General features: G+C 47.9%; 1 protein-coding gene across 5 annotated transcripts in view; it reads right to left on the bottom strand.

Annotated features, from left to right (window-relative positions):
• Positions 1–4293: 4293 nt before the first annotated feature.
• Positions 4294–13148, bottom strand: part of Dhrs7b (dehydrogenase/reductase 7B) — a 31684-nt gene continuing 22829 nt past the window's right edge. For all 5 annotated transcript variants that reach the window (XM_006973592.4, XM_076542507.1, XM_015992450.3 and 2 more), the window contains 4 exons: positions 10195–10411; positions 9643–9735; positions 6535–6687; positions 4294–4715 (listed from right to left, as the gene is read on the bottom strand). In XM_006973592.4, coding sequence (XP_006973654.1) covers positions 4510–4715; positions 6535–6687; positions 9643–9735; positions 10195–10411 — 669 coding nt within the window. In that variant the 3' untranslated portion in view covers positions 4294–4509. The remainder of the gene's footprint in view (positions 4716–6534; positions 6688–9642; positions 9736–10194; positions 10412–13148) is intronic.

Genomic DNA, 13148 nt, shown 5'->3' with positions numbered 1-13148 from the left:
GATCCTAAGGAAGCTCCTTCCACGTGTGACTCACCCCAGCTCACCTCGTAACATCTGGTTCAGTGACTGTGCCCTTGAGCACATGGGGCATGACCTTTGACCCTGTCACTTACCTGGTAGGGTGGGCTGCATCTGGATCAAGAAGCACTAGTGGCCAGACACAAGGTTTACAGAGCAAGATGGAGACTGAACTTGGACCACCTAGCTACCCGAAGGAATTTTAGGATGGGGGAGCACCACCCCTACAGAGAACAGAAAGTCAGGACAGCTGCGGCACTACAACCTCAGTGGCAGCTGCCCACATTCAGGCCCTGGGCTGAAACTGTCAGAATAGAGTCCACTCAAGAGAGCAGGAGTTGAAGGAGGCTGGGGCTGGGCCTTCCAAGCATGGAGTTTCTGAGCAGGTAGAAGAGGGCGCTCAGGTTGGCTAGACTAGCTATGCATTACAGAACCAACCGTGCTGGTGGTTCTCTTGTCCTCGGCCCTAGGGCTAAGTCACCACCTGGCATGGGAAGCAAAGGGCGTGGCTACAGCGTCCATGAATACGCAGGTTACTTGAATCCCTGGTGCCCTCGTTTGTGAGGCTTAGTGGCTCCAAGCTGCCTCCACAGTATCTCCCAAACCAGCCTCCTCAGCAGTTTGAAGTTCTGTTCTGTAATGACTGAGTATGCTGCTGTAACACGAATTCTAATAGGTCTTTTAATAAAAACCTGGATCCGGATATTGGGGTAAATGCTGAAAGATCCAAGACAAAGGAACAAGCCACTGCCACATCTCACCTCGATAACTCCCCAATCTTCTGTTTGAAATCCTGAGTCCTCACCCAAAAGGCTCCTAATAAAATTTGCCTGAAGATCAGAGAGACAAAAGGAACAAGCCACTGCCACATCTTACTCTAGGACTCCTCAGCCTGAAAAGCCTTTAGTTCCTGCTCCTCACACCTTATATACCTTTCTCTGCCCAGCCATATCACTTCCTTCTAAGTGCTGGGATTAAAGGCCTAGGTGCTTCACAAACAAAGGCGTGAGATCTCAAGTGTTGGGATTAAAGGCATGAGATCTCAAGTACTGGGATTAAAGGTGTGTGCCACCACTGCCTGGCTCTGTTTCTCTCCTATACTGGAGATCAATCTCATGTAATCCAGGGCGGCTTTGAACTCAGAGATCCAGACAGATCTCTGCCTCCCAAGTGCTAGGATTAAAGGTGTGTGTCACCACTGCCTGGCCTCTATGTTTAATCTAGTAGCTTGTTCTGTTCTCTGATTTTCAAGCACATTTTATTAGGGTACACAATATATCACCACATGCTGCTGCTATGGCTTAACACTATTTAATGAAGAGGAAAGAATGGTAGTTAGATGTGACCCTTCTCAAAGTGCCAGCCAAGTGTCAGAGAAAGTGTTCCCATGTCCGAGGAGAGGAGTGTCCTTGCTGCTGTTCACTAGGAACGTGCTGGGTGCTTTGTAGATTGATAGCACCTGGGTCTAGGCTGCAGCCCCAGTACAGTTGCTGGCACTCATTCCTCCCCAGCACTAGGAGGTGCTCCTTTCTCCTCCCTAGCAGGAGGGTAGATGACATCTGTGGACGGTAGAAGGCCACCCACGACCTGTACCCACATTTCACCTACAGTTCTTGGGCCATTCAGGACAAGAAGTGAGCCAGGGTAAATAAGCCACAGGTCTGATCACCCACTCACCTTCCTTCTCCCAGGTAATTTGAAAGCCTCCCAACACTGACCCTAGGCTATCCATAGCCATTTTTAATCACCTATCAGGGTCAAGAGAGAAGCATAAGGCAGGCACTGAGGAGGTGGCTCAGTGGTTAATGGTACTGGCTGTTCTTCAGAGCATCCAGATTCCATTCTCAGCAACCACAATGGCAGCTTAAAACCTGGCAGTAACTCCAGTCCCAGAAAATATGTGCTCACTGGCCTCCACGGGCAGCAAGCATTGCATATAGACATACATGCAGACAAAACACCCGTACGGCTCAACAGTAAGAGAAGGAAATCAAACACAAATAGGAAAGGGGAAAGGTATTTGCAAATTATGACTCTAAAGACTCCACCAGAAAAATAGAACTAAGAAGCATCCTCATTATGAGAGGTTAATGACCTCTACAAAAAGAAAACATTTAAGAAACTGGTTGGGCGGTGGTGGTGGTGGTGGTGGTGGTGGTGGTGGTGGTGGTGGTGGTGGTGGTGGTGGTGGTGGTGGTGGTGGTGGTGGTGGTGGTGGTGCACACCTTTGATCCCAGCACTCAGGAGGCAGAGGCAGGTGGATCTCTTGAGTTGGAGGCCAGCCTGGTCTACAAGGTGAGTTCCAGGACTGTTACACACAATCTGTCTTGGAAAAACCAAAAAGAAAAACTGAAGACACTAGAAGATGAAAAGACCTCCATTCTTATGAGCTGGAAGAATTAATATTATGAAAATGGCTGTTTGGGGTTGCGGATGTAGCTCAGTTTATAAGTGACTGCCTAGCATGCATGAGGCCCTAAGTCGGATCTTTACCACTGTATAAATTGGCATGGTGACACATGCATGGAAATCCAGCACTTGAGAGGGAGGGACAGAATCAGGAGTTGAAGGTCATCCTTGGCCACAGAGTATGAGGCCAGACAGATACAGTCTGGGAGAGAAGGAAGGAAACTGGCTACCATACCAAATGGTATCTACAAATTCAATGCAATTGCACCAAAATTCAAAAGCATTCCTAAAAATATTCAAAGCTAGAAAAACCAACCTTGGAAGCACAAATACCCCAGCTAACCAAAGTAATCTTAAGCAAAAAGAATAAATATGGGAAGTTAGCACCATAAATGACTTCATGTTATATTACAGAGTCATCGAAACAAAAAGAGCATGGTATTGATTGGCATTGAACACAGAGATTAATGGCACAAAATAAAAGACAGATAAAAACTCACACTGCTAGAGCCACCTTTTTTTTTTTTTTTTTTTTAAACAAAGATGCCAAAAATGCTTACAAATGGTGCTGTGAGGCCTGGGTGTCCCCATGGTCAAGAAGGAAACTAGATATTTACCTCACCCTGCACAAGTCAATTCCAAATAGAGCAATGTAAGATGTGAAACTTAAACTGTTAAGAAAAAGAAGGGGGGAAATCAGGAAAGGAAAATAAAACAGCAAATGCACTGGCTGTTGGTAGTACACACTTGTAATCCCAGCACTCAGGAGACAGGCAGGTAGGTCTCTTGAGTTCAAAGCCAACCTGGTCTACAGAGTGAGTTCCAGGATAGCCAGGGCTACACAGTGAAACCTTGTCTTGAAAAACCAAGAAAAAAGAAAATAGCAAATGCTGGCCTGGATGTGGACAAAAGGGAACCCTCATACACTGTCAATAAGAATCTAAACTACTGACTGTGACCTCTACAGAAATCAGTGTGGAAGTTTCTCATAACACTATCCATTGATCTGCCACCCCTTGATGTTCACCCAAAGGATGGAAGTCAGACCGTCCGAGACACTAGTTCATCAGCATGCACTGCAGTGCTGTTCACAACAGCTAAGCTGTGCAACCAGCTTAGGTGTCCACCATCAGACATGAAACAGGTAAGGAAACCGTCACATACACTGGGCTTTCTTCAGCCATAAAGAATGAAGTTTGGTACATTTGTGGAAAATGAATGCAACAGGAGACAATACCGTGAATTAACCAGTCTCAGATGACAAGTATCGTATCGCATGTTTTCTCTTGTTTGTGGTTCCTAAATTTCATAGTCACTTAAAATGATATATATTAAAATAGAAGCAAAGGGGGTGGGAATGAAAGGAGGCTGATGGGTGAGAAAAGAGCAGACAGGGAGAAGGGGGTGTGTGCTCAACACACAACATAGATCTGTTAAATAATTTTAAAAGGCAGTTCAGCAGGCCCAGAGCTAAATGGAAAGGACAGCTTTATATGGGAGATTTACTTTGATTTGGGGAAATTTCCAATGGACCTCCTATGGTTTCAGCTGTCAGTTTCTGTAACAGGAAAAATTTCTTCCTAAACTTGGAAAATGAAGTTGACCTGCTCAGTGAACCCATCATGCCTTTTTAATAAGTCATAGGTGGCTGGACGGTGGTGATGCACGCCTTTAATCCCAGCACTCTGGAGGCAGAAGCAGGCTGACCTCTGAGTTCAAGGCCAGCTAGGACTACACAGAGAAACACTGTCTCAAAAAAAGACTTGGGGCTGGTGCTATCAGGACACCTAGTTCCCAAACCTCCACTTCCAGAGACTGGCAGGTCTGGGACTCAGAGGATGTGGTTCTACTGAGAACTCTGACCACTCTTCGTTCAGTCGTTTATTTCACATGTTTAGAGTCCCAGCCCAACTCCATATTTTACTTCTTAAGGGCTAACCCACCCCAGGGACACAGAAGCGCTCTATCCACCTTAAACAGGATATGCCCTCAGCCATGGATCCCTTGCAGAGCAATCCCAGCCCCGAAAGGTGTGGTACTCAGTCTGACCAGGCCGATCCAGGCCAGCAGCGCTGACCGATATCAGGAGTTCTTGGATTTTTGTTCTTTTCTGGCCCTAGAGGCCATGATTCTGAAGAAAACCCCAGGAGCCAGAGTTCTGAGATAGACAGCCATGAATGGCAGTAAGTCGGTCAAGATCACATCCTTTTTCTTCTTCCCCACAGCAGCAAGGACATCCTGGGCCACCTCTGCGGGGCTTCTGCCCTGGGCTGTGTTCTTGTCTAGAGCTACAGGAAAGAAAAGAAAAAGAACATGAGGATAAGTGAGCAGTCATGAGGCCAGCTTCCCAGAGCTCCTCCCGGAAGTAGATGGTTACACTGAGAAAATGAACTGTTTTATGGTTCAAAGCAGGTAAATGGGGATAAAGAGATACAGACAGGATGACAGACTGGGGATACCAGTTAGTGTGTGGAACCAACTAACGAGTGAGTGTACCTGCTCATCTGTCTGTGACAGATGTCCAAAGCCAGCACAGGTAGGTCTCAGAGTGGACCCCACCCCACATCTCAAGATTGACAGGGATGGAGAGATGGCTCAGAGGTTAAGAGCACTGGTTGCTCTCCCAGAGGTCCTGAGTTCAATTTCCAACAACCACATGGTGGCTCACAGCCATCTGTAATGGGATCTGATTCCCTCTTCTGGCATGCATGAAGACAAAACACTCATACATAAAAATACATAAATAAGCCAGGCAGTGGTGGCCCATGCCTTTAATCCCAGCACTCAGGAGGCAGAGGCAGGCCAGCCTGGTCTACAGAGCAAGTTCCAGGACAGGCTCCAAAGCCACAAAGAGAAACCCTGTCTCAAAAACAAAAACAAAAAACCCACATTAAATAAATAAATCTTAGGTTGTCAGGCTTGGTGGCAGGTGTCACCCATGAGCCATTTCACTGGCCTGAGAGTCTTCTTGGCCTTAGATATTTACATATGGGCAACAACCAGTGACTAGGGGATGGTTCCCAAGGCTGTCAGCAGAAGATGGTAGAGACCATCTTGACCCCATGTGCACCCTGTGCACTGAGCTGGGAGTCAACAGCTGTCCCAGTTCCCAGTGGCATGCAAAAGCTGGATGAGGAGCAGCTGGGACAGTTTAGGAGGGTGTAGGGTAACAGCATCCGATGTTCCCTCTCTGCTGGTGACTCATCCATCTTGCTAACAGCAGAACCAGACGCAGACTCAGAAGAGACCATTAGCACACACCACCCAGAAGCCGAGCTCCCATGGGGATCTGTCCTCACTGTGTGTTGACCACAGGGGAATGGGAAATTGAGAACCGTTCGAACTGAATTTTCTAGAATAAACAGGTTGGCAGTGGTCTGGCTCCTACCACTGTGGCTTTCTGTGAAGAGACTTGGTGTGGCAAGGCAGCTACCCGGTCAGTTGGGTGTAAGACCTGCTGGACCTGAGCAGCAGCAGCAGCAGCAGCACAGAACACAACGCATCCTTAGTGCCAAGCTGAGGCAGGTAGGGCTGGCTCTGATAGTCCCAGCACTCATGGACCAGCCGACCCAAGATGGGTGTTCCTATACCTATAAGCAGGAGTCAGGCAGCTCAGCCCACGGGCAGCACCTGCATGTCAGCTCAGCGCTGCCGGGCTGAGTAGGTTGGAGGCCGATACTGCTGCACCCCATCAAGCCTCACCTGAACACTCTCCCTGAAACCAGCCATTTCTCCAACACCCTGGGCAGGAACCAATCATACCAAGTGCCCCCTTCTTCCACTGACCCCGCCCCTACCTCCACACCCCCATTAGTCCTGAGTTCAATTTACTTAGTCCTAATTATATTCCTTGGGCCTTGGGGTCTGCAGGTGAGTTAGTGGGAAGTTTGGTGAGGGATTTTCTGTCCCAGTTCTCCACCTATGGGGGATCTTGTTCTAAAAGCTGAATCTGTGCTAAGGCCGAAGGGGTCTCAGTGGGGAAACGCCATGTACACAGCAGTCCACATCTGCAACCAACACTCAGGCGCAGGAATCGCTTAGGCAGCAGAGTGCTGCATTACAGTCAATCTGTAGCTTTTAGTGATGAAGGAGAGAAACCCGACCTACCTCCGTATCTGGAGCCATCGGCAGTGACAGCATTTACAGAGAGGTTGGTATAGATGTAGCCAGGGCTTATCACAGTCACTTCAATGTTATCCTGCTTCATCTCAGCACGCAAACAGTCAAAGAATGCCTGGGTTGCATGCTTGGAGGCCGAATCTGTACGTGTAGACAAAGGCAGAAAGGGTGCTGGTGTGGGTGGGTTCACCATTTAAGATTAGAGCACTAGAGCAGTGTCGTGTCCTGGTTCTGACAAGTGCACTTTGTCCTTGTTCTTAGAAGATACTGAGATCATAGGAATAAAGCACTACCATGCCTTCAGCGTCCTCAAATGGTTGAGAAAAGAAATGATATACATGGTGTGTGTGTGTGTATATGTGTATACACACATATACACATACACACACATACACACACACACACCTATACATACATTCAGCCCTGCCAAGTGGGTCTGTCTAGTTCTGTCAGGGGAGGGGGTCCCCCAATGACAGAACTGGACCCCACAGGAGTCTTCACAAGTTGTCTCCAGTCCTTGTCCCCGCTGAACATGGCCTCAGAGAGCCTCCCTCATGCAAGGCTGTGCAGATTCAAACCTTCTGACTGCTTCTATAGGGAGGAAGCTAAGCCTATGAGACAGGCCCCTGTGTTCCCCAGCAGCAGCTCCTCAGTCATGATCAGGGGCGTGGAGACCCTGCTGAGGCCCCTGGGAAACAAGCCAGTGCCTCCACAGTAAACCCGTCCCCTCTAGTTTGGAGTCCTAATGTTTTAGTACTTGTCAGAAGGGGCTCCCATCACTAAACATACCGGGAAGGCAAAGCAAGGGGGCCAGGGCAGGCACCCGGAAGCAGCAGGGCTAGTGAGGAGATGCTGGCCTGGATGAGTGGCAGCCCAAGGGATGAGGAGAGCAGCCATTCTGGGACTTGGGAGCAGAAGTCCATACTGACAGCTGGGTCACTCCAGAACCCCCAGGCCATGGGCTCTCAGCTGTGCACAGCAAGCCCACGATGCTGCCAGTGAAAGCTGGCCCCTCCTCGGGGCACACACAGTGCCACTCCCCAATGTATGTGCTGTGCTGTGAACGGCTCAGTGTCTAACAGCACGAGGGGATAGGACATTTCTCCCACTCCACTGCTAAGAAGGCTGCTCACCAGGGGTTAACTCCACCTCCCTAGGAAGCTGGCCAGACTCAGGCGGGCTAACCATCTAGTATCCAGACCACCGTGCAAGCCTGCTGCAGTCAGTGGGCCATTAAAGAACAAAGCCGGCAGGAATAAGTCAAGTGCAATGTGGCACGTAGTAATTCATGACGTCCTCTGTAAGCCTCTACTCCAGTTTAACCTCTATTAACGCTGTGGCTTAGTTGCTTCATCAATCCTGATGACGGCGTTTTGGTTTTGTTTTTCTGCAGAATCATCTGAGCAGCCTTAGGTAACTGTCCAGTGCTGTCGGGATTAAAACAAGGATGAGACCGGAGAGAGATGCCCACAGAGCATCAGGCTGCACTACTGCTGAGTGACAAAGCACAGCTCACTGCACCTTTGAGCCAGCGCTGGGAGGCGTGCAGATGGCTGCGGTGGCAGCGGAAAGCTTAGGGTCTGAAGTTAAGTGAAGGTCCCAGGGCACACGTGGAGAGCCAAAGGGCAGAACTCAGGTCCAGGCCTGGGGGAAAGGAACTGCTTCTGTGAAATGGTCAGCTGCCCTTTACTGACCTGAGTGGTGTCACCGTCCCTCCATGTGGAACAGTCCAGCCCCTCCTTGGCTGGGCTGGCCAGATTGCACTGGTCCTTGGAGGCAGATGGGCAAAGGCTTCCAAGTCAGCGCTTCCGTTTCAGAGAAAAAGATAACTAAGGAGTTTGTGATACTCCCTTTCAAATCTTTTTTTTTTCCTCCCCGAGACAGGGTGTCTCTGTGTAGCCTTGGCTGTCCTGTAGCCCAGGCTGGCCTCGAACTCACAGAGATCCACCTGCCTCTGCCTCCCGAGTGCTGGGATTGAAAGTACCACCACTGCTGGCGTACCTTTCAAATCTTTTTAACCCCCTCCGCGGACTAGAAGCTACACTCTGTGTGTCTGTTTGCATGTGTTAACAGGAGGCCAGACAAAGGACATCTGAGATCGTAGCTGCTCTCTTAGGTAGAAGTGGGCACGTGAATAGAAGCCAACTGGGTATTTTTAAGGTTTGGGTGTACCTGATGTTTCTACTTCTTCAGGCTTATCTTAATCTACAGATATCAATATTCAAGGATATCTGTCACAGATCACTACTAAAGGTCAAAGTTTGAGGTGAGGATAAGGGATTCTCCAGTGCCTATGAAGATAGCTGCCAGGCAGTGGTGCCGCACGCCTTTAATCCCAGCACTTGGGAGGCAGAGGCAGGCAAATCTCTGTGAGTTGGAGGCCAGCCTGGTCTACAGAGTGAGATCCAGGACAGGCACCAAAACTACACAGAGAAACCCTGTGTAGAAAAAAAAACTAAAAAAAGATGAAGAAAATGGCTAAGTTAATTATGTCCTAGCCATTACTGAATTATATCTAATTAAAAGAACCTATATGCTTATCTAGTTGACTGAACAAGTCCGAAACACTATGTAAAATGTGATCCCATTTTGGATGTTTGATTATATGTAGGAAAAAAACTGGAGCCATATGCCCTGAAGTGCTGAAAGGATTTCAGTCCAGGGCTACTGCAGGTCCTTCCTCATAACAGCCTTCTACACTGAGCTGTCTCCATTTGCAAGTAAAGATGAGCACATAGAGAGAGGAACACCTGCCCAAGGTCACCTAGAGGATAGGGAATAAGCTAGGATTTAAACTAAGGTACATGCTGGGCATGGTAGTGAACACCTTTAGCCCTAACACTTGGGAGGCAGAGGCAGGCAGATCTCTGAGTTCAAGGATAGCCTGATCTACACAGTGAGTTCCAAGATAACCAAGGCTAAGTAGAAAGACTATGTCTCATAAAACAAAACAAAAACCCAGAAAGACTATTCTGATGAAGTTACCAATGTATCTGTAGGGTATTTCTACAGTGTATGAATCTAGCTAGTGACACATCATTTTTTATAGTCAGAAAAAAAATAAAATGCTCTGGAAAAGGAAGGTAAAGTACTTACATGCTGATCGAAAAGGAATGCTGATCTTGCCCTGGATGCTGCTGATGGCGACGATGTGGCCTCGCTTCCTCTTGACCATGGAGGGTAGGAGCGCTGAGGGGACAGGGTAGAAAATTAGACAGTGTCTCCTAGTCACTGTACTTGGTGATGCTGGAGGAGACACTAGAGTTTTCCATAGAGAACCGTAGGAGAGAGAACAGAACATACAAACAGCACAGCCCTTGTCCTACTGGGAGCTTGACCTCTGAGCAGAGCTTGACCTCTGAGCTGAAGTCTGTGTCTACACATCAAAATATTGCCTTCGGTGGGATGCATGGAGCAGAAACGCAAAAACTGCGTCAGTGAGACCAACACTGATGTGAGGGTGCAAAACAGATACAATGGAGATATAAACCCAGAAAAAGCAAAACACCTAGACTCTAATGACCACGCCCACTGCAAGGGGCAAAATGGACAGGAACAGACAGTGTCTCACTAAAAAAAAAAAACAACCAAGATTAACTGGCATGCTAATGTCCGTGCTCATACCTCCTACCCTAAGATGCCACCTACCTTTCGTTAGAGCAACGGGGCCAAAATAGTTGATCTCCATCACCCTCCTGTCCACGTCCACTACGGTATCACTGATGGCACCACGGTAGCTGACCCCAGCGTTATTGATGAGGATGTCCACATAGCCAAAGCACTGTAGGATCTCAGCTGCTCCTGCAGCAACAGCACCAGGATCTGCGAGGTCGAAGGTCACCGTGTAAGGTTTGTGTTTCTGTCCCTGGCCAAATAAAAAAAAAAACCAAAATGCACCTTATGAGTGACCGCCACATTCCTACTTTTCAGAGTTTTGGGACCGACCCACTCGGCACAAATACAATAGGTTGTGGCAACCCTCTTCCAAAGATGCAGCCTATGAAGTTCCTGTCTGTGGTGTTCACATCTGTCTGGGCAAATTTCTCCTAGATTGAAGCTGACTGCTGTACCCCCCAAGATGTGACCACAGGCCCTTCTTCCTTCCATCAGCCAGACTGCTGACCCCCAGGTCAGGATCATGCATGGTGTGAACACACTTGTATGGTGTGTGTATTACCACAGGAGTTATTATGGTGTGAACACACTTGTATGGTGTGTGTATTACCACAGGAGTTATTAACAATAGCTGCCTTGACTCCACTCAACAGTCATCCAGGCACAGGCGCCGTCCACCCCAGGTGGTTACTTCTACTCATCTGTTTACGAAATGTTGTTCATGCATTCCCGGCAGGCCTGGCACTGGGACACAGCAGAAGGGAGGCCAGGCACGGCTCCTGACCCGGACAGGAGAGGAGGAATTAACCTTCATAATCATAAAAGCTGCTGCAAAGTACCAGGTGCTCGAGGAACGGGCCCAGCACGGTTCTGCTGCACAGCTCAGTGAGAGGAGGGAGGCAGTGAGGGGGAGGCAGAGGGGACGGCGGCAGGATGGGAGGCTCTGGGACCCCATTTCCATCTGGAAATGAAACCCTGTGGGGTGACTTGCAGCTCCAGGGTACCTGCACGTATCGTCCAAGGGAGTGCTCTGCTGGCAAACCGCAGCTGCCACCAAAACCTGGCAGGCAGCAGTGCAAAGGGCGGGCCACATTTCTGGTGTAATGTGGGGGACCCAGGGTGGGCGAGAAGGAACTTAGCGTCCACATATTGCTGACCTACTGCTCATGCCTGAGGTGGGCATGGAGGGAGACTGTTGAAACAGCCATCACTGAATACAGCTGCCAGCGGACTGCTTTGGAACATCAAAATTAATCTCTAAAAAGAATCCCCAGGAGGATGAGATACTAGATTTAATAACAAAGACATTAAAACAACTATCTCTATAACGCTGAAAGGATGAAGGAAGGCATTGGCAACAACAGGAAATAGATGAATAAAAAAAAGTGAGTATTTCAATAAAGGGGAATATTACAAAAAGAAATTCTAGCCAGGCAATGGTAGCGTATATCTTTGATCCCAGCACTTGGGAGGCAGAATCAGGTAGATCTCTGAGTTGGAGACCAGCCTGGTCTACACAGAGTGAGTACCAGGACAGCCAGGGCAACACAGAGAAACTCTGTCTTGAAAAACAAAACAACAAAAAGCAAACAAACTCAAATCCTAGAGCTTGAGTACAGTAGGTGATGCAGTGGTAAAGACACCAGAGTGAAGAAAGAGAAGAAATCTGTGAACCCAAAACATAATCATTTAAATTAACAAATCTAAAAAAGAAAAGAAAAAGCAAAGATAGAGCCTAAGAAAAATGTCAAGCAAGCCAGCATAGGAAATGTGGAGTCTGAGTATTTAAATATGAAATGCCCAACCAAAGACAAGAATCAGCGCCATCTAAGAGGTTCCACACCAACTAGATGACCTGGTGACCCACAGTGCAACAAATTATAATCCAATGGTGTCTTGAGAACAGAAGCAACTCCTCACATAAAGGCCCTCCATAAGAATACCAGCCCATGTTTCACCAGAAGCCTTGAGGGCTAAAGAAGCAGGTTGATATGTTCAAAGTTGTAAGAAAACATCAGCATATAGCATAACAGCTCTTCAAAGGTGAAGGAGAGATGAAGGCATTCCCAGGTCTACTAGATCTGTCCTGCAAGGAATGTTCAAGGGAGTTGGTCCCTTAGGGCTGAAATGGTAAGTCAGTCACCGAGAAAGGCTCAAATATAGCTGAGTGGACTGGAGAGTAGAGTGAAGCCCTGGGTTCAGTCGCCAACATGTACACTGGCTGTACTGGTACCTGCTCCGTGAGACCTGACTGAAAAACAAAACAAGCGAGACTAAAAAAGAAAGAAAGGTCTCTAGCCACGTAATGCATGGAGAATTCTAACACCTAGCGTTACTGGAATTTGGATGTGTAACTGTCTTGTGCTTTCTACATAATTAAAACAAGTGAATTTTAAAAGATCATCAATCCATTACTAGGCAAACTACAGAAGGATGTAATATGTGACATAAATGGCAGGAAACCGAGACATGGACAGGACCAGTTTTGTGTGCTCCTGAAGTTAGCAGGCAAAAATGTTAGTGTCACAACTTTAGGATGTCAAGTGTAATCTCCAACGAGGAACCTGCCTGACTCCATTTTGAAGACGGGCCATTATGATGTACTGTTAAAAATAAGTTTGAGTTGAGTGGTGGTGGTGGTGGTGGTGGTGGTGGTGGTGGTGGTGGTGGTGGTGGTGCACACCTTTAACCCCGGCACTGAGGAGGTAGAGCCAGGCGGATCTCTTGAGTTCAAGGCTAGCCTGGTCTACAGAAAGAGTCCCAGGACAGCCAGGGCTACACAGAGAAACCCTGCCTGCCCTGCCCGCCCCCCCAAAAAAAAACAGAAAAAGGAAAAATTTTAATAGTTTTACACAGTGAAACTCTGTCTCAAAAAAACAAAAGTTTCAATTTACTCTAAGAGCTGAGTTGCTGTTTTGAAGGCTGTCTTCCGGAGCCTGTCTTGCCCCAACCCATGACCTTGACTCGTTTTTTTTTTTTTTTTTTTT

The sequence above is a fragment of the Peromyscus maniculatus genome, chromosome 8, assembly GCF_049852395.1.
Source record: "Peromyscus maniculatus bairdii isolate BWxNUB_F1_BW_parent chromosome 8, HU_Pman_BW_mat_3.1, whole genome shotgun sequence".
Classification (NCBI taxonomy): domain Eukaryota; kingdom Metazoa; phylum Chordata; class Mammalia; order Rodentia; family Cricetidae; genus Peromyscus; species Peromyscus maniculatus.
The sequence above is the reverse complement of the archived record's forward strand: the minus strand, read 5'-3'. Positions and strand labels throughout refer to the sequence as shown.